The 22,474-nt window shown below is 35.6% G+C and overlaps 1 protein-coding gene across 1 annotated transcript in view; it reads right to left on the reverse strand.

Annotated features, from left to right (window-relative positions):
- LOC135073960 (protein eiger) overlaps nucleotides 1-22,474 on the reverse strand; it is a 41,267-nt gene that overhangs the window by 13,273 nt on the left and 5,520 nt on the right. The window contains exons 2-4 of the mRNA XM_063968233.1: nucleotides 4,234-4,428; nucleotides 3,586-3,730; nucleotides 1,294-1,432 (exon numbers count right to left, since the gene is read on the reverse strand). Of these exons, the coding sequence (XP_063824303.1) occupies nucleotides 1,294-1,432; nucleotides 3,586-3,730; nucleotides 4,234-4,428 (479 nt within the window). The remainder of the gene's footprint in view (nucleotides 1-1,293; nucleotides 1,433-3,585; nucleotides 3,731-4,233; nucleotides 4,429-22,474) is intronic.

Below are 22,474 nucleotides of genomic sequence, written 5' to 3' on the forward strand. Positions count from 1 at the left end.
TAGAATATCTAAAAGCTCTGCTGAAAAAGCTTCTTAGAAATCTCGTGGACTCAGACCTGCCCTATCTAACTTAACGTTTAAAGCTAACCGTCTGTTGTACAACAGGCCAAATTTCCGAGGGGACTCGTAAAACCACTATGTCACAGACAAAATAGACGTTTAGTTTCGGTCTAACTTTTACAACAAGAATTTAGCGGTCTTATCTTTTGTACCTAGAATTACGATGAAAGCAATTCTGGGGTTTTGTATTTTTACGAACAAAAAATGTTTCTGAACTAGAATTATTATTGTGATCTTTGCAAACACTTTTATTCTAAAGCCATACTTGAAAATGTGACAGAGAATTTAAAAAGGATTCATTTACCCGATTTACGAAAATGGCACAATTGAATCTTAAGCTTAGGTCGAAATTCTTGGATCCAAGGGTCGATGTTGAATTACCAGGAATCAACATTTTGACTTAAGACATTTTTAATAGATAGATAATAGAATTTGTATAATAAATTCACCGATCATCTACAGAAGAGGTTCTTTCTGAGAAATGAAGTCAAATTAAAAGTCACAAAGGGAATTCTCGACTACTTATAATATTGTAGTCCTATGTAGGAATCGAACTAAAACATTTTTGTGTTATTCGTTCACCGTCTTCCCTTATATGCAACTGGTCTCTAGGTTGTCTTGAAGAGATCGCTTTATAACGATAAGACTGCCTACAATTTGCCGCCTTTTTTGTGTATTTCTTTCTTTTGTTATCATGTGTGGTGTACATTAAAATGAGCTCTGTCTCTCTATTGATAAACATGAATTTATTTGGCCATGCTGAGTGACACACGGCACCCACTTTTCAATTACGACCCTGTGCCTCAAAGGCTAAAAAGCCGAAGCAATTTCGTAAAAAGTGTGTCCCCTCTCCTTCATGACGATCGGTCAAAAGAGAGATGGTTATGGCGCGAGAGAGCTGATCTGCCCTTTTGTCCCTATGTCTGAGAGTCCTCCACCTGGACATGAGCTCCCCTGGCTTACCTGGAAGTCTTTAAATAGACTTCGAACGCAGGTTGGCCGTAGTAAGGACAATCTGGTCAGGTGGGGATTCTTGGATGGCTTAAACATGGAGTGCAGGTGCGGTTTTGTTCCCCAGTCGATGAAGCACCTGATGTCATGCCCTGAGTGCCCAAGCAACTGCACTCAGGAGGATTTGACGAGTGCTACTGACAACGCCACTCTTGTGGCGGAGTTTTGGGCTGACACTGTGTAGGTTTGTTGTCGACACGAAAAGAAGAACATGAATTTTACCTGTCCTCAATTTTGGTAGGAATCCTGGGCGCTGCGAACTCATCCACCATGTCAGCGGCGGTGTCAGGGAACACGCTGCGCTTGTCGCGATCACCGCTAGGGGACGCTGCTGCCGCTGATGTGGCGGCTAGGACTGGCCCTGGAATATAAGAACAAAATTTTACATTCAAAAGTGACATTATTTAAATTTTACATAAACAAATAAAAATATGCATATTATTCGAGTTGTCATAATCGTGTTCAATGGCTATTTTAGAATCTTGACTTACATTCAAATTGAAAAGTAGGCAACAATATTAATTTCTAACGCAGATAAATAATAAGCTTGCTTTCGAACTTGAACGGATATTAAAGTCTGATTTTTATTATTGAAAGCTTATCGTAGACAATCAGAAACAATTTCCACCATATTCAAAACTGATCATAATAGGAAGAGTTCGTAACGGTAAAGTCACAGTCATTACCTATGACAAAATTTTACGAAAAGGACGCCTAACAACTACCTAATAACAGTTTGACCGCAAATCAGTTTCGGTGCGGCGACTCGGTCAAGGCTATTTCAATATACACCAAACGTCTAATAAAAACGTTTAATCAACACGTGCAACGGTCAATAAATTCCTACTTTTTATATGACCACGTATGCAATGTGAAAAATTACCTACTTCCTACTATAATTAGTAAATTATTTCAGTGTTAAACTAAATTGACTACCTAGAGATAGTTTGATATTTTCAAGTTGTTTATATTTTGTTTGAGATTAAAGATGCAATTCATAACGCTTAAAAATTGAAATAAATATTTTAGTGTTTTAGTTTTTAGTCCAAATCTCTAAGAATTCCCTAGAGTTGATTTCAGTTGAACATACAAAATACTCACTAGACTTTCTCTATTAAACCCAAGAATTTTTATCCACCCACGTACTCGTAGATACATAAAACCCAGACCCAGCAATACCAAAGTTACCTATTTTCTTTAATTTCTTCAAGAATTTTTAAAAACTATGTTGCAATTGTTCTTAGGTTTGCGCAGAAACAAATGGCACGTTCCAGCTTTTATTGCTTTTCCGTTGTTCAATAAAATACACTGCCCTGGAAGTAGAGCTTATTGAATGATTGCCTATACAATTACAAAGGGCACTAGCAATATTGCCAAGTTTTCTTCGTTACTCTAGAGGCAATGATTGAAAGTTTTATAGTAGCAATAAACGTGCAGTTTCTCATTTCAAAGTACCTATAGCTGTTCGTTTAAATCGTAAAGTAATTGGAGCTGTCATTTCTGTCTGTCTCGAGATTCTAAAACAATGAATAGCAATTGAATCTATATTGGTTGTTACATTGATTTAGCCGTGTGCATCTTTAGCTACATGAATAATTTGGTATCGAATTCCAGACCAAGCAATTTTTGGCAGTTAAAACATTTTAAAGGCACTGCACTGACACCTTATTATTTTCAGAGATAAAATTGAAACATAAAAAACTGTTTTTAACTACATTGTTACATAGTCACGTTTATGTTAGAAAATGTTTTGAATAATATATAGGTATATTTTATGCTACTACGTAGATATTTATAAAATAACAAGACTATCATAGATCAGTTCGGCATGGATAGTAAATAACGCAATTAAAATTATTTATTAAAATTAGTAAACAATGTTTGAGTGAAATACAGAAGTAGGTACACATAACGTACGAGTATGTAGGGGCATACTAATCTTGCATTAGAAATGAATGATGATTTGTTTAACAGAAATATAATAGGAATGCGGCGCAGGCGCTTAGAGTCGGGAATCCTCCGCCCACGGCCAGATGGTTTCATTCAGTGAACTATTGGTACCTACAACAATCTAGACCTTATTGCCTGGATTTAGGTATGATATTTTTGTGGCGGTCAGTCCAGGTTATCTAGAGGGCGGATTAGGTACACATTACGTTATCAGTTAGTCATTGAAGCGACCAGACATTCAATTGCAATGCATTATCATTGGCCTTTCCCACGATAACTCTGATAAACGGTAATTATAATATAATTAAGTACCATAATGTTAGTAAATAAAATAATTCTGGGAGCGAATAAATAACTTAGTGTTGATGCATTATTTGCCAGCATAAAAGAATAAATCCTACGTCCTACTTATTTCCTATGCTTACTGGTTAAAATTTTGGGATGATTTACACATTTTAAGTAGTAATTACTTACTCATCGATAGGACTTACGATATTGTAAAACAGAGTCCTTGTTGTTTTAATAATATTAGTTACTACATATTAGTATTTAGAATTACTTTACCTATGTCTGGGTTCTCCGGATTTTCATTGAGCACCTTCTGGAGCTCCCTGATCTTGGACAAGGCGACCTTGTCGCCCTGGTCGAACTTCATCACGGAGTCCGTGAAGTCCTCAGGATGTAGCATCACCATGTTTGTTGTGCCAATCTGTGAAAATAAGATGTGATCAGAATTGTTCTTAAATATAGTAGGTACGACTAGATAAATCATTACATAGGCATATTTTATCGCTGTTCAGTGTGGTCACGTATATTTCCAGGCCTGTCAGTTCGTCAAAGGAACCATAGGACTAGGATTCTTTTTGCTATCCTTGCTTCTGTCATAGTTCGGTTTATAGCTCCCATTTTCGTCATAAAAGTCCTCCTTGTTGGACAAGTCAAGCCCCATCAAGTCTCGTAAACGTGCAAGAAAAATTACCTTTTTGTTGTATCTCCTTCTGTCATAATCCTTGTCCTTAACTTCGAACTCCTCCTATGTTCCTCTCATTAATTTCGTTGCGGGTCCAATGACTGTTTAACTTTCTCCCGGAACAAACTTGACCTTCACTGGTTGGGTTTTTATTGGCGGTCAAGCTGTAGACCCTGGCTACACAAGAGTTGCAGCGGTGGGAACGAGAGGTGGGAATAGTCCCGTATTCCTACTACCCTTACCTTTTTGTTGTTTCTCCTGTCGTAATCCTGGTAATAGTCCCCGCTCTCGTCGTACAGGTCCTCGTCGTCGGACATGTCATCGTCGGGCATGTTCTCGTCCTCCAGGATGGTGAGCTTGTGCAGCTTGTCCAAGGAGGCGTACTCCGACGCGTCTTCGGCACTCTTCACTGGTTCTTGGTCGTCATCGGCGTATATCTGAGGAGGGAAAGGAAGATAGACTTTAGGTATAATTAAGGGTACTTGTGGTTTCAATCAAATGCATTCTATTATGATGATAAACCTTAAAGTGTTGAAGTGAAAAATCTAAAGTGTGTAAAATGTGTGCCTTGAGGAGTCCACACCCATAACCTCAATTTCTGGTGGAATTTCTATAAATATTTGTCAACCCCCAGCACTGTCGAGGATCGTTTAAACTTCTATAGTGTCAATTATGAGGCTTTTCATATCTTTATCTTGTTTTCTATAGTCGAATGGCTATCGTGAAATGGTAATTGAAAATGTCTGGCTTCTTAGTTGTTCCAATCAGTGTTATAGAACACTAGTTACCTACACTCTGAGAACGCGTGATCATCAAGTGACGTGAATTTAAATTAAATTCACGTCTGTTATTAGAATAATTCTATATGAAGAGGCCTAGTCTAGTTATGAATAGTATTTTGAACATGATTAAGTAAATTCCTCCCTAATAACTGTAAAATGCGTATTTGAGACAAATCTTTTGAGTATTCAAAGGCAAAAAGGATTTTCCGTGGCTGAATAAGTGTTTGATGTTCAGATTCAGTTTGATAAAGGTTCTGTCTCTTTAAGTATCATAATAACAGATTTGGGGAGGCACTCCTGCCATCTGAGTATTCGCAAATAATTTACATCGTATCAACTAGAGAAATACAGACTCAAAGGGAAATCGAAAAACAGTCCCAATACAAAATGAGGTCTTGGCCTGATTTATGTTGTGCCAAATACGTTATTTTTGCGGGGAAACCAGAGGATAATGTTCTACTAACTTAATATTCTATTTTCCAAGTCTTGAAGCCAAGATATTTTGTAATATTATAATAAACAATCTCCCGGGAATCCTCTACAAATTGTCTCTGTCTCGTGTCTCATGTATTTTGTGTCTCGAGTTAATTAAGAGGCTTCGTTGTTGATCCGACACTAATATCTTGTTCGGCAGAGGCTCTGTAATTCCCTACACGTTAGAACACAGTCATAACTTTGCTTTGGCATTCCGTAATCACTCCTTGAGTTAATTAGCAAATGACTGATAAAACACAAACTTAGAATAGAAACACGTAAGTAGCAATAAATGTTGAGTCCTAGTTTTCCTTAATGTCTTCACCAATAACGACCATGGTCCTGTAATCTGATTAGGTGTGAACTAACTAAGCACGCTATGAAACATTAAAATACATTTGAGTACTTAATTAAGCTATTGGCATTTAAATTATTAATACTGCTACGTGAACATAACATCTCTCTTGGAAGAAAGTTCTCGAGTGCCGACCACGGGCTGGAAGACGTAGCGTGGGCAGGCCTCCTACTAGGTGGACCGACGATCTGGTAAAGGTCGCGGGAAGAGCCTGGATGCGGGCAGCGCAGGACCGTTCATTGTGGAAAACCTTGGGGGAGGCCTTTGTCCAGCAGTGGACGTCATTTGGCTGAGAAAAGAAAAAAAAGAAAAAAGAACATAACATCTCACCACCCACTAAACCTCTCTAGATTTCAGAGCTAGTTTTGCTCATTACATAATTGCCTTGTGCTGTTGGGAATATAAATAGCTCAATGAAAGTCAAGGCAATACACGTAATGTAAGACTCGATCATAGAAAATGTTTCATACGTCAACATGGCGTGACAAATTGTTACGATTATCGTCACGAGTGACAAACGAAATGTTGACGTGTTTGGGAATTCGCCAGACACATTATGGTCATGGCATGGCAGAAGACTTATCGTCCTTATAATTATTGTATTTTGTTCCAAAAGCTTTTCACTTTTAATAACAGGGAAAGCAAAGTTTCTTATGCTTTACTTTACGTAGGTATGTCTGTTTCTCAACCACGTAGGTAAGCAACGCTACTCGTGACGTATTTTCAGTATTGAATTAAAGTTAGACTTACAAAAAAGTCTACATGTGTTTATAAAAGTAATATCAGCCACTTAAATGCAGTGCACGCAAAAAGTGCATTAAAATCCGTGCATTCTCTGCGTTCCATTTAAATTCCAAGCGCTGCAATTATCCGAGCTCTTGAAATATGAGCGAGCTAAAGAGTATCGCGTATCTTTACGAGCAACAAATGTACGCGTAATAAGATCGTCCGACCCATTCACACCCGGGAAACAAGTAATGAGTGCGAACGGGATCGACGATCGTTTTAGAGACAGTTGGCTGTAAAAATGTTAGGCACTCCAGTCAATTAATTTGCTTAGTTAAAGGTTACTCGTGTATGACATATCGACTTATTTTACTCTGCAGAGTGAATCGAGTAATGAATAATCTTGCAGGTAGATTCCTTATAGGACTCTCCACTGGACACTCCACCCCTGAGGGGGTAAAACGGGGCCCATGCCTTTATTAATTATTTTATTTTAATAGTTAATTTCTAGGAGTTCATTACCGCAAATATTAATTAATTAATTGTAAATCTTTAAAAAAATACTATCAAATTCTAACTATACATGTCTTAATTGAAACTCAATTAATTACATGTTTTTATACTTTTTAGTCATGAATTAAAAAAAATCTGTGCTAACAAACAAAAAAAAACAGCTGAATCAAACGAATTTTCAGCGACTATACGCCATTCAAACGCTGAAAATTCGTATTATATTATTCTCTATATTCTAATACTTATAGAGAGTCGTAAAGCATCTGCTATATTTGATATTTATTAATAAGCACATATTTTCATTTTCTATATTACGAAAACCCTTATAATTACAAAAGCTCTTATACTTAGTTTAATTGTACTTTATTAAATACATACTAAGGTCTGTCTAGACAGCGTTTATAAAGTACACGCCCTAAAGGGAATTTTAGATGGAGGTAGCAGTTCACTGGAATATTTGAGATACTATGTAACACTGTGATAACACTTTAAGCAACTAGGTACTTAAGTAAATAATGTTTGTTTCTTTGGAATTGTTTAATACACATTACACGCTTGGCTGCGTATTTATAATCAATGTTTCATTCATAGGACCTTAAGTCAAGGTCTTGTTACATACAAAATACCCCTGCCATATACCTAAATCCTAATCCATACCCCAGTGCAATAGCATGTACTTACAAAAAAGATTATCTCACATAACTCAGTACACATAAATCGGCCTGAAACTTGTAGAAAAGTAAACATAACTGTGCCGGAGGGACTTTAAGATAAATTCTAGAATCAGACTTAGTCTAGAATTTCAGTCCCTCGGGGCTCTTTTATTGATTGCTGTAATCTGAACCCCATTCCATATAACGAGGTTGAAGTTTCTAGGCTTTACTCTGGAAAACTTTCATATTTTCTTATCGATCTGTCTCTTTCATTTGTCATACGAATGAAAGAGACATGAAAAGCCTAAAATCTGAAATCGTTTCGAAGAATAGGTCCTCAGTTCCTATGTTACCTAGTTGCAAAGTTGTGTAACAGGCGTTTAGGCGTTTTGCCAAACGTAATGGGTAACGCCATGGGAGTTGTAACGTTAAAAGGTTCCGGCCACTCGCTTTAATAAAATAAACGGTTTAAAACTCTAGCATATATTTTATTATGGCCAGAGCAAAGTTTCATTGCAATTAGTTGATGAAATCTAATTGTTGGTTGTAAAAACTGGGTTTGAACGTGAAAATTGAACACATTTAATACGCCATTCATTACAATCACTCAATGCACTTACTTTGTTTAGTATAGTTTTATATATACTTTTTTCATCTCTACTACAAGAACATGACTCTATAATTTACCGAGGCAAATGGAGAATTTGGCCAGCACTCCCCACGCTCATTCACAAGTTTATTTTCAATTTTAAATCTCAGCAACGTAAACTTCAATGAAGCCTCACCCTCTGATTCAAATTAATACATTTTCCGATTCAATTAGTCGGTCTTTTCAAGTGTATATTTTCGGCGAATAGAACTAGAAGCCTTCCAAAGTTTTCCAATTAAACCCGGGGAAGCAAATATTCGTGAATTTGATACAACCACTGCAAACCAGCCGTATTTAGGGTTAAATAACATCTTGATTACTTTCGTCCTACGCCGGCTAAGTAAATAAAATTAAGTTGAGGGAGTAATAGTAAGTAAAGGCAACATTCTAAGCCAGAATAAACTAAGGACAATGATTAATGTACTCTATTTTAATTGAAAAACACTAACCTTTTCGTCCGTTAAATTGTTTTACATTTCGTACGAAATAAAAAGAAAAGTTAAATTATTTTAGTACCATTTATCTAACGAAACCTACGAAACGAAAGCATATCATCGAAAATGTTCTTAACAATAATGGGCTAATGTCAAATCGTACTTAGAATGAGCTACATACACTGTTAATCGACATCTATCAGCAATGGAACCTAAGTGCTGATCTGTGTTAGCCGATACACACTTAGGCCTTGGGACAAACCACCCTATTAAGTTAAGTATACCTACATAAAGTTTGTGGTGACGGACGGATGGATGTCTGTCTCTATTACACATAAAAACGATTTTTATAGATCTTTGCTTTGAGTTTATGTAGGACCTATGTCACAAAAAAGTTTATGAGTTTATCTGACAACATTGTCCTGAAACAACGGTGAAGTTAAATTATTAAAATTTTATTGAGGCGTAAAAAAGCCAACATAGACTGAGAATACACACTTTCTATGTTTAGTTCAAGTTAAAAAGAGAAACCTATCGGCGAGCGAGGGCGGAATGCAGCATCTTTCCACGAGTTAAGAAAGTAGTTGAAAAGCTTCCTAACCTAACTTTATCTTTAAGAATAAATAAAATTGAAGTGTCTGTTTGTAATGTCAAAACGTATCTTTTTGAACTTATTTAACAACTTACATTTTTTTGTCTGTTTATCGCAACTAATGTCTGAAACGGTTTTGATTTTTAATACTAATATAGTAATTACGGTTACTCTCTATAAGAAAAAGGAAAATAGAGTTTGGCGCAAAAAAATAAGACACATGACATTTTGGACATACTCTGAGACAGGCTGAACGCAAGCAAGACTGCGGTACAGAAGCTAGTAAGTAATATAAATCATCTCGACTCTTGGGGGGTTTCAACACTTCGCTCTGCAAACAGCCGGGAAGAGCTAGGAACTAGTTAGCTTCACTGCAGCTAGACGGGGAAACTTGATACCAACGCAATTCCTATACGGCGAGATTAAAATTCAACATCAAGCTTTAAAATTAAATGAAACAGTAATAGAAAACCGCGGCGACTTGGAAAAATAATAAGTTCAGCTTAGCACATTCAATGAAAAATACTTCAATCAAAATGTGCATTGTCAAAGCTTGTAGTGTAGAGTTGCCGTGTTTTTCGCGCTTTTCGTTTGTTTTCAGGTTTATAAACGTCACGTTATGTATCAAAACAATATTTGTCTCGTCTTCTTTTGTTTTTATATTAAATCATGCGAAACGAACTGGCTGAAAGTTCAACGACCTCTCGGTATGCCCCGAAAAAACAAAAAGGGGGACAAAATACGACGGAATGATCGTTACGATTTGATTCGATGCCAAAAATCACGGCCTTAATATTGTAAGAATGAGATTTTATTGATACGATCGAATAAATAACACCTATTTTTGAAACTGAATATAATTACACGAGTTCGGTTGAGGAATGCCCCTCAGAAACGACAACTAAATGAGCAATAAAGTTGATTAAATTCTTCCCTTTTCCCAACATCAAAGTGAAGCGAGATCTGCCTGTGTGAGAATAGCATGCATAAGTATGTAATTAAACGTATTATGTCACATGGAAATTTTCTTCCGGAACTTAAGACAGTGACTGATTCTAATAAATCTCATAGCCCTCTAAAAAGAAGATGTAAGATTCTTTGTTTACTTCCAATAATATCGACTGCTTCCAATCTTGTTTATCTTAAATGGATCTGAATAGCGCCCACAGAATCAATCAAAAAACAATTTGTTACGTGCAGCGAGCTCTAGTATGTTTGACAGCGCATCCTTGTTATAATGAGCACTCAAATGGAGCTAATTGGCAGTATTCAGCAGTTGACCTTTGTCACGACACTACACCCACATTGTGAAAGCGAATGACAGAGATACATTAAAAATAAAAGCTCACAGTGACGTCATTTATATTTTATACAGTCCTTGATGACTAAAACAGAATTAGTGGTTCTTATCGCAAATAATTGGACAACGGTTGAACTTAATTTTGTTATAAGCTGAGACTAAATCAATATCCATGGAATTATTTCTCTTAAATAGAATTACGTAGGTTGCATTCGGAGAACATAGAGCGCTGGTTTGTTTTCTTTCAATAGACGTGATTACAGAAAAGTGCTATTAGACTAGGAGTAAGAAATACCAGTAAGTTCGTAAACATTCAGCTATTTTAATGCTTATTAAAGGTTGCCAAGTATGTTCTGAAAATAAAAGGGAAGGGTCTGCATGAGTGAAGGTAACTTTTGCAAACCTCTCGTTCTAAACACTGTCTCTCATGAATTAAAAGAAAGAAACAGACATTTATTACAATAGACATCACACGAAGACAGATTGGTAACATAATACCTACATAACAGTAGCACATAGACAATAACAATAAAAAAGAAAAACCAAGAGTGAACTGAGCGAAACCACCTTCTCTCAATAACGATGCCCAATTGGTGGTGGCTCTAACGAACAGTCGACTATGAATCACCACGTAGGGACACTACTGTATAAACAGCTCCATTATGCTAGTGCTTCTGAATGACCTTTGAACCTAACACCTACATACTAGTGACGCATGGTCCGAAACCACGCAATTTCGTGTGATTGTCCTATCCAGCGCTAACTTAGCTGCACTGTGACGTCATTTGCGGTAATTTCGCCTCATTGAAATGATAGAGGTTTCCGATTTTTTAATTTGAGTCATTAACTTTGTCAGCGGCCGACTAATTTGCAAATGGGACTATTACGCAAGTTCTAACTGCGGGTGAAACAATTAGAATCCCGCGAGACACAAACCATGGATATTTTTATGTGTCTTAAAAAACGTTCATGAATTCATTGTAGTATGCCTCCATTTGGAATGAGTACAATCGAAAGCACGTCTATTACACATTTTTATGACCTACATGTTACACGAGCTGTCCCGGCGAACTTTGTACCTACCTACAATAAAAAGTTGTCTTAATAGAAAGTTTTGCTCGTTTCTGCTTTAGAATGTAGAGCATAATAATGCTCTAGAATCCCTTTATCCTAGCCACTTGACATGATGCTGATTGAAAGAGAAAATATCGTCTCAACACAACAAGCAACTTGTTGATTCTTACGAAAGCTCGAAATAATATGAGGCCTACACAGGTAGGCTATTTTAGTAAGAGCTCTAGGAAGAAAGCGACAGATTGAATACATTTTTAAAGTAGACAGATTATGAAAATAGGACCGGCACTAGGAAAATGTCTAAGATAATAATCTTAGCCTACCTGTGTAGGCCTCATATTATTTCGAGCTTTCGTAAGAATCAACAAGTTGCTTGTTGTGTTGAGACGATATTTTCTCTTTCAATCAGCATCATGTCAAGTGGCTAGGATAAAGGGATTCTAGAGCTTTTCCAAAAATATAGTTATGCAAGACTAGTAAACGATCGTGGCTTCGTTTGCATGCAGGTATTTTGGTAAAAAGTAGTAGGTACATAATTGTTTGTTGTTCCGAATAAAAAATAAAATAATATAGTATTTTATCTAAATCCGTGAACTAATTTATGCGTAATGTATGTAAACTTAATGATAAATGGCTATCAATCTTTCGCGTAGGCAATATTGCTGAAAGTAACTTTTTCCATCCAAACTGAGACCTAAACGAAATGTTATATGATAGGATTTTTTTACAAAAAGATTATACGAATTATATTACTTGTTCAATTATGCTTTCCACAGTACCTATAGAAAGTTTTAATGAATCCAGAATTAATTAACCAAATGGGATAATTTATTTTAATACGTATCATTTGGTTCTGACAGATAGTTAAGTAATAAAGACCTGAAATGGCTTTAGAATTCTCTATTGTTAGCAAAGGCTTTTAGCTGGAGCAATTTGAATAAATGTCGCTTAAAGCTGTGGCCAATAAAGCACTTTCCATGATTGCGCGCGATAATTTCATAAAGTGAGCTTAAAACAGAACTTTTGATTACGATTTTGATAAGATAGGTATATCAAGTAAAAATATCTATCTGAAATTCTTATCAAGGCAATTAAGCTTAAATCTCTGCTGAAGTTTATAAGCCGAGATGATATTCTTAAATTATAATCTGAAGTCTTTTTTTCAGCGAGTAATTCTTATTCTTATCCTTAAAAATTTAGACAAATCGATCCTTACCTAATCAAAATCTGTCTAAAAAAAATTGTAGTTTCATCAAAATCCGTCCTAAATTGCCTAAAACGAATGTCTTCTCTTACACCATTTCGTGATATGATAAATAAGGGACGAATATCTTTATATCTAAGATAAGTAGACGTCCCTTACGACGAAATGCGAGATTCCTTGAGGTGGCATGTGAATTCTTAATTTATTATATACAAAATTAGATCAGTATAGGTATTGATTCGTTCCATAGACGGTGGCCAGTGGCCAGAGAGTATTTCAATGAAACTCGTCGGAAACCATTTGTATAACAGAAATAAATGCAGCGTTCTCTCTACTCTAAATATATTTGAATTACTTACATAATTATAATTTTCAAAACTGAAGAATTATAATTATGTAAGTAAAATACAAACGTATTTTTTCACAATGAAATTATAGATGAGTTCATCATCTACTACCGTACCGGCTTCATTAGTTATGTTATAATTGGCTGCCACAAGCAATGACTCTATCGCCCGTATTCACAAACATTACTATGAGGTCTCACAGTGCGCGTGGACGCACAGGGTGACACACGAAGCTATCATAGAGCTCTTTTCAACGCTGTGCGTTCGATTTGCTGCTTCATTTAAGCAAGCATCGTTTGTGAATACAGGCATATGTGTAGTACCAATTTAAGCGCTTCTGTTATACCATTACGTAGGTAGCATAATCATTTTTAATATAGCAATGCTTGCTTTTCATAGTGTTTTCGTCTACTAATAGTACTGATTCTACCTTTCCTATGTTACTCGGATGTGGCTGATTGCCAATTAATATTACGCTACTTCCCACCGCGTATTTTTGGAAGCGTTTCAAACTGCACTATAGCGCTAACACACTTGTGATTTGAACTGTACCACAGGAATTACGTGTAAGTTCACTAATTAATGGCGTAAGCTCTCCACCGGGAGTCATTTACTTTCAAAACATGATTGTGGAAAGTATACAGGGTGGTGATGGATGATTGATGGATGACAAACAAAAACGATTAATTCTATTGAAGCAAATTCAAAAAGATGTCCCCAATTGGGAATATAAAAAAGTTATTTAATATCAATTGGTATGTTGTTTCTTTAAGATTTTTGTTGCATTTGAGCTGTAGAATCATTCCGTTTTGTTTGATCTGATGACTAGCTTTCTTAGGTAGTACGAGTAATTATACGAGTAATTTTACAAGCAGTTTCAGTAGGCATATGTACTATAAGAGTTTCAGCGATAAATAAACAGGTATCATACTTTTTGAACGTGTTTTCTCTAAAAACTTTGTAATGTCACGCCTTTTTCGAAGCTTCAAGGTTAATTACTCATATTTCAGAGCTAACGAACTTTACAAATAATGGAAACGGGCCAGTTTTGATGTTATTATTCTGTGCCCTTGCCTTTTTAATAATACTTGTTAGAATCGTGTCGCGTACCCAATCTCAAGACGATCTGTTGAAAAAACAATGTAAGCACCTCTTGTTTGGCTTTATTTGTATTGTATAGACCCGGACAGGAAATTTTCCACTCAGTTACAGCAATGAAACCACTAAAAGGTTTTCCTCAGATGAAAAAAAGATCCCGACCTTTTTGCGGGCCTGGGAAGGTTTACTGACGAAAATGTACGAGTATAAGTACAAAGCAAATAACACGAACACAGAACAACAGTCTCGAAATTATGTTATTATTCGTAGAAGCTTTTGTATGTTATATTACAGCTTTCTCTGAATTCGCTATAACTCGTAAGAACACTATTACAAGCAGACGTTAAGACTTGGAAACTACTTTTATCCTAGATCGACTAAAAGTAATTAGGTATGTACTTATTCTGAAATGTAGTTATATACATATATTTCAGGATAGGTATGCTTTGTTATAAGGATACTTCCAAATTATTGATTAAATTATTGGAAGGACCGTTTTTGTCTGGAATTCGCGAATAATAGAGTTACATTACGTTGATAAAGAATATTGAAGTATAAAAGGACGATCTTTTTATAAAGGAGTAACTTTTCCACGTAAAAATGTAACATCATGCTCGATAAATAATCACTGAAGCGGCAAGAATCGTCTCCTTTCATGGCCCAGGTACACTCAGACCCGAACGTGTTCACTTGGAATCCTTTGATGGTGTGTGCATTCCCCAATAAATATGTAGAGTACCTACAGATATGTATAAAAAGCAAATTTTAGTACAATTTAGAATCAATTGGTATGTCCTTCTGCAAGACGTTTACACTTTACAATTAGGTAATTGAAAGGTCATTATCAAAGGACAATTATTTTTGTTACATTGTTGGTCTAAGAATCAACAGTGTTGAAAAATTAAGTCTAGATTTGAAATGATACGACAGAGTTGAAAGAACAATGACTCCTCCTGACGGACACTTCCTAAGAACTTATTGATTTGCATTTTGCAATATTATATCATGTTTTGGGTTTCATAAACAACCTCTAAATCACTATGATTGTATGAATAGGTATGCTATTGAAAATACTTGAAATTAATCTTAGATAGCAAGCAAAAAATTATACATAATATATTAGGATGAACCGAAACTGTTAAAATGCACAACCAAAGTACGAGTAATGAGTATCCAAAATATTGAAGGTTCAATCATTAACTACAAGCTAACTCATTATAGGAAACAATTAACGTATAATGACTAACTAGTTTTGAACAACAATAGTGTTGCTGACGCAGGTTAAACATGATAGCAGAATACAGTAATTATTAAATACAAATTACAAACATAACAAAATCCAAATAGGTACAATTACTCAATGCTTTTGATAAATTCATTAACCACAGGAATATTAGCGTGCGTAATTAGAAACATCCTTGTGTAAAATAATATTTAATTGAAGTTGATTGGTATTGGTACTTTGGCTTTGCTTTACATAGCAATATTTCTGCGAACAGTAGCTCTATGTATCCAAGCATACTGAAATGCGTCCATAGTATTTTTACCTAGGCCAAAACTTATGACCTTTTCAAATATTAGAGAAGTTTTTTAATGTTCTGTGAGAGCAATAAAACCCTAAATGCGCTCTCTTTAATCCATTTCTCCAGTTAATACATAGTTAATACGAAAACTGAAAATCGCAGACTTCTATAGGGCTATTTTTTTCAATCGTCAGATATCTTTTTCTAGGTTGTCAAAACCATTTCATTTTGATGTACGAGTCTGTATATCAAATACCTATAAATAATTTCATTTTAATGTGAGTCTGGAATCAAACTCATAAATAATATCTCAGTTTTTCCAATATTTGTTGTTTGGGGTGAGTAAGTTATCTTTTGTTATTACAGACAGATTTCCAATAAGCATCTGGTAACGAGTTCGCGAACCGAAAACAACATCGGCGATTCGGGAAAAACCACCTGTCGACAGCACGAAATCCGTTTATTTCGATATATCGGTGCAGCATTACCAATGTCTGCAATGACGTTGCAGGTAATAAATATGTTGCGGTGTTAACCTACATATGAGACGGGAATAGCTCGCTGCATCGGATATTCATATTAGTATTCTATGTGGGGCGAATATGCGCGCGGAATCCGCACGATGGCGCCCGACGTAGGGATGCCAGGTGTCCGGTTTTAGCCGGACATGTTTGGCTTTTAACAGACGTGTCCGGACAAATATTTTCTCGTCCGGCCTATCCGTGTTTTGTTAGGCTTTTTATTTGGAAAGTCGAGCGCATGCTCAAAGACATGACTCGTTTTTTTATTATGAAATATTGTTACTATTGAAACATAATTAGGGATTTTATAAAGCTGTGTATAAGGGTGTAATATCTGGTCAAATTGAGCACCGAGTCCGGCGTGTGTTGTTGGAACTGGCAACCCTGCGCCCGACGTGACCTTACGCGCGGCAATTTAGGCCCGGATCCGATATTCCGCCGGCTTTGCGGGAATTTAATTTCAACGCCTCATCGGTAGTTGGACGAAGCGCTGGAATTGTCTGGTTCTCTAATTTGGAAAATGTGTTGATAACTACTGCCTAACAACGTAAGGTTAATATTTCATGCGTCTTTGGCAATAGTAAGTATACTCTTACCTACATTGTTAGGATTATCTCCTTAAACGTAAACGCCTATTTTTTCTGTAGTTACATAGACATAGGTAGATCATACCTAACTATCTTAATGAGGGTTTTCCCAAACCAAGTTTGGCAATTGCTCGGTGAATAAGTCAAAGTCAAAATTTCTTTATTTGTTTAGTAGATTAATTCGTATTTATTGGAACTCGTAACTCGCAATTTATTCTTAGAACTGCACGAGTATTTCTAGAAATACTTCCAGCGTTATAACGTTGTAATAGTTATAACTATTGACGCGAATTAAGGCCGCGCGCATTGCTGGTCGTACAGCGGTCATAAAGTCGCTTCCTTGAGCTGACTAATGGGTCGTATCTAGTTGCAATTCCTCCTGATTGACGCGGCGACGGGGTGCACTCTGTAATTATTAGTCGACTCAATAGTCTATTAGTGGCACTAAAATAGACGCCGACGTCTAGGCATGCTAGGCGCGCAGACCAGATCAAAGTGAGCACTATTCAAGCCGCGTGGGCTTCAAACTTTGTCCCTTGGGAACAATTGAGATGGAAATAGACGCTCGGTCATGCCCTATCATTGCATATCAATTGTTAATTGCTCTTAAGCAGCGGGATGTAAACAATTCGTTTATGTGCCCGCATAGATAAGTACCTAGGGGAATATGCGATGACGATTCGTGTCAATAGTATAAAGTGTCATCTGGAAATGGCAATACAAACATACCGTACCTATGCATAACTGTTGTTCTTCCAATCCATCGTATTCTTACCCCAATATATCCGTTTATTTTACTAACAAATTAATTTAATATATTTATGATACATACGTTTCCAAGGAAATCGGTTTTAGCTACAAAAGCTATGCCTAAACACAATTATCACTACCTGGTAACAGTGAATAACGTGACAAAATTAATTCGTACGCGTGGTGTTATTCCCTTTCAATCCGTTTCTTGGAATTATTGTACTGACAGTACATGAGACTATCCATTTTTGTAGCAAATTCGCTCTTATCACAATTGTATAAGACCCCACAGGGTTTACCTTGACGTGCTGTCGTCTGTGCCTAGCTCTATTATTACCGTAGCAACAAAAGGCTTTTATTGAAAGCGAAAGTAATATTTTCAAAAGCTAGAGAAATCTTACTTTAACGTTCGTATAGTGAGTGAGTGTGTGTCAAATATCATTTAATTTCTAAAATAGGCATCTTATTACTACCTTTGTGACTCTAATGTGTTACTTGAAGCCAGGGATGTTATGGATATCCGGATATCCGAAATAAAAAAATATCCGAAACCGTAACCGTAACCGATTCAAAAGTTTCGGATAGTGTTGGACAACTATTGCAAATTGCATTCTAAGACTTAGTTGCACCACCTAACTTTGACCGTAAATATAACGATAACCGGTGTTTTTTGTATGATGGACTTTGACAGATTTTTGACGTTTGTCAAAGTTAAAGTAAGATGGTGAAGTTCGGATATCCGAAATAAAAAAATATCCGTAACCTTATCCATAACCGAAACTACATATCCATAACATCCCTACTTGAAGCTCACGCAGACCAAGGGAGTTAATAGAGCATATAATCTAATCTACATTCTAAACAATAGTAATGCGCCTGTAGTTGCATAACATGACATTTGCTGCTCCTTCTATGATGGTTCTTTATGCCTTGCAAAACAAAGGCGACGTTAAAATTAAAGATAATTAGTTAAACATTGACTTTAAACACTGGATGTGACTGGCTTACTAAATTCTGTATAACTCTAAATAATAGTAGTAATGCCTGACCTAAACTAAATTTTATCATTCAAAAATCTGTAAATATGCTTCAAAGAAAATGTTTACAAAATAACGTTTAATTTTCTCAAAGAAAATCATTGTTGTATAGGGACCATAAGGTTTCCTATTTAATACTAACCCCGTTTTAGCCAAAACAGACAATTGAAAGTTAACGCGATGCAACTGCGCACGAGTGTCTAACTGTGACAATTACAATCAATTGTAAGAAATAAAGTCGGGCGACCGAGATTGACACAAGATAAGGTAATTGCTAAATTGCTAATTGCCCGTGTGAAAGGCAAGCTGGATCTTTAATGCTCTTAATGGGGTACGTAATTATTAAGTAAAACAAATTGACAGTTTTAGACCTTTTCAATTGGAGCAATTAAGTTAAACGTTCGAATTAAAGTTACAAAGATTTTAACCCAAACGATAGTAACATAGGAATTATTTATTAAATACATAACCAACAGGGATCGAACACAACCAGTCAATTGAGAATTTCTCAGCGTTTGTTATAAGTTTGTAAATATTTTATAAGACTTAATACGATTTAAAGTCGTCAGTTTTTTGATCCAGTATTGTATCCGATTTGTGGAAAGCCTTTGTCCAGCAGTGGACGTCTTTCGGCTGAAACGAACGAACGAACGAACGATTGTATCCGATCCAGTTTTTTATAAGATTAAACTGCATGTGCTACGAAGGTGGAGAAAAAGAACTTTTTATGAACAAAGATCGGTATTAACTTTAATTGTATTCTGAAAAAATGCAGATGTTTGACCGTATTCATGCTCTACTGAATAGGGTTATTTGCGGACCGGCCGTGGTCAATTCAACTATATTAATTAGTACAATTGGACACATACCTACAGGATAGAGGTCAAAGCATATAGAATCTAAGATTATTACAAAGGGCGACTAATCTGGATATGGTTTACCTATGTCAAAGAGGCCACTGCGACACATCAATATCTGTTTCAGAGGAGCCTTTTTAGAATATTGCAGGATTAGACCTACTGCCGTTCATTGTAGATACAATTCCATGACTGTGTACCTTATTCTGTAGAAAATTGGTAGATACCAATTGCTGGTTCATGTGCCAGTTGGACGACGACGAACAACGAAGTGCCAGTTGGACTCATACTAAGCACCAGATGAGTCAGTATTCCGGGATTACCGTGTCCCACTAAAGTACCGCCAATTACGCGTAGTTTATTAAATTACAGGGGGACATGAAGCAGGAAAAAACTGTTTAAAAATAGATCTAACATTGTTCAAATTACGAGAAACGCATTTTTATAGTCGCTGGAAAAACAGACTGAATATTTTCATAGCAACTGGGTTTTCAGCGCTGAAATAGCTATAGCTTCGATATTTTTATGCTTTCACAAAGAGTAGCAACACAAAAAAAAAACATGTTCTACTTTTTTGAAGGGCTATTTATTTATTGTGTTCTTCAATAATCTTAATCTACGACATGCGATGGGTTTCTTCATCAATGTATGTACATAAGTCGTTGCCAATGATAATCATATAAAGCTAAATAAAGACATGAGTCCCGATCCTAGGTAAACAATCAACTAATGGAAGGTCGGATACAGCCACATCTTGATAGAAGCAAAGAAAAACATTACCAAGTAAATAGCAAGCACTACTGGCATTTCCATCGCCATTGATTGTCTTTGAGACATTGTTTGAGCCATTGTATTATTTTCATCTAACTACATATACATAAAAAAAAAAAAAACCGACTCCAAAAAACCTACACTGAAAAATAGAAAAATAATTACTAATTACCTACTTATTTATTAGGACGAATTAATATTTATGTAGGTATACCATGAGTGATACTTCTGGAGTCGGTGCCAAGATTATGAAACATGTAAAGTTTGCCTGCACCGACTCCAAAAGTATCAATCATGGTATACCTACATAAATATTAATTCGTCCTAATAAATAAGTAGGTAATTAGTAATTATTTTTCTATTTTTCAGTGTAGGTTTTTTGGAGTCGGTTTTATTTTTTTTTATAAAATTTTACTTATTTCTTGCTTTTTAGTTAACTAATTATTACCTTGATGTTACCACTGAAGGTAGGCAGTACATTGAGACCATATTCTTCATGTCTACTGTAAAATAATATTCCCTACAAAATACAGGTTACCATATAGGAAACCTAAAAAGACCTTAAACCGTCAGCCCACCTTAAAAACATGAAAGAATACAACTGTTGGTCTATTTGTAACTATAATATTTAAAGAATTATCCTCCAACTCCTAAGCATTAAGGAGTTGTACCTACCATGACCAGTTCATCATGATGAGATGATGAATTCTGATGTAAACACTTGAATAACTTTAGAAACTATACTTATCTATTTAAAAGAATTATCTTCCAACTCCTAAGCATTAAGGATTTTTACCTTCTATCATCAGCTCATCAATATGAAATGATGATTTCCAGGAGCAAATACTTCAATAACTTAAGAAAAAGTTTGAAAAACGATATACGTGCCTATAAAATTTGAGGGTTGCCCTCGATTTCCCTAGGATCCCATCATCAGATCCTAACTTGGTGACAATGGGACCACCTCAGAAGTATACCCTATCGAACAAAAAAAGAATTTTGAAAATCGGTCCACAATTGACGGAGTAATCGGTGAACATACATAGAAAAAAAAAAAATACATACAGTCGAACAAATAACCTCCTCCTTTTTTGAAGTCGTTTAATAAAATAGGTTAAATTGTTTATGAATGAAATCAAGTACTTTATGAAATACAATTATAAATTCAAAACAATGCTCTTTATAGCAAGTTCATGGAAAGGACAATGACTAAAGTAGAATGATTCACAATTTCACTGAAAGTGCTAACAATTTTGCTTTGAAGGAATCTCTCGAGAGGTATTTAAGCTAAATGAAGCTTCAAGCAGAAAATTGCATAATAAAACACCACAAAAGGTTAGCAGAAAAGGGTAAACTAGACTTAATTAAGTTAAGGATACGTACTACGAGTATTACCCTGTTAGCGAGAAAATGCGGGTGGAGTTTTTTATGTGCGGGGCTCAAAGCGAGAATAACTAAATTCTCAGTCCATTTCTTTTTCACATATGATATGGATGTGGTTTGATGAATCTATCTACTTACTTACTTGTTACCACCTAACTCTATTAGATTTAATACTAGATAGATACTCATACAGATTTGCTGCTATTTAATATGATTTCCCCCCTTTCGTATCAATATCGTATCGTATGTCACTAGAAATTTCTAATAATGACTAACAGCTTAGAAAAATTTAGTGCATAATATAATAAGATCTTTATTTCGTCCTTACACATTATTTTTCTTGCTTTCTGGCTTCCTTTTGAGTAATTGCTCAAAACTATTATCCTTCGGTGTACTTCATATTATTATAGTTGTAAGTCTAACTACCTGTACCTGTCTAATGGTTCGAAGGCAATAAATACATTTTTTATTTATTTATTTATATTACACAAAATATTAAAGCAAAATGTGAATATTTTCTGCCATGTCTTATTGATAAGGAAAAATGTTCGGGACTTTATATCGATAGATTGACAACATAAGTGAGGTACTTACAAGCACTTTCGAAGTAAATGAAAATACGAATCTCTAAAGGAAGCCTTGATAGAGAAGGAAATTACAGTGCAACAGTATTTTGTACATGTAAAACTTCTTTTGCTTTCGAATAAACAGTTAAATTCTTTCTGAATCATAGTAAAACTAATTATGTTTCTTTTAAGAATAATTCACCTTAGAGACAAAAAAATATATACCTAGACTAAAGATAGCAAACAGATTTTACAATTGTAAAATATGTCTTTCTCAATTGAGAAAG

Source organism: Ostrinia nubilalis, chromosome 1 (genome assembly GCF_963855985.1).
Source record: "Ostrinia nubilalis chromosome 1, ilOstNubi1.1, whole genome shotgun sequence".
Lineage (NCBI taxonomy): Eukaryota > Metazoa > Arthropoda > Insecta > Lepidoptera > Crambidae > Ostrinia > Ostrinia nubilalis.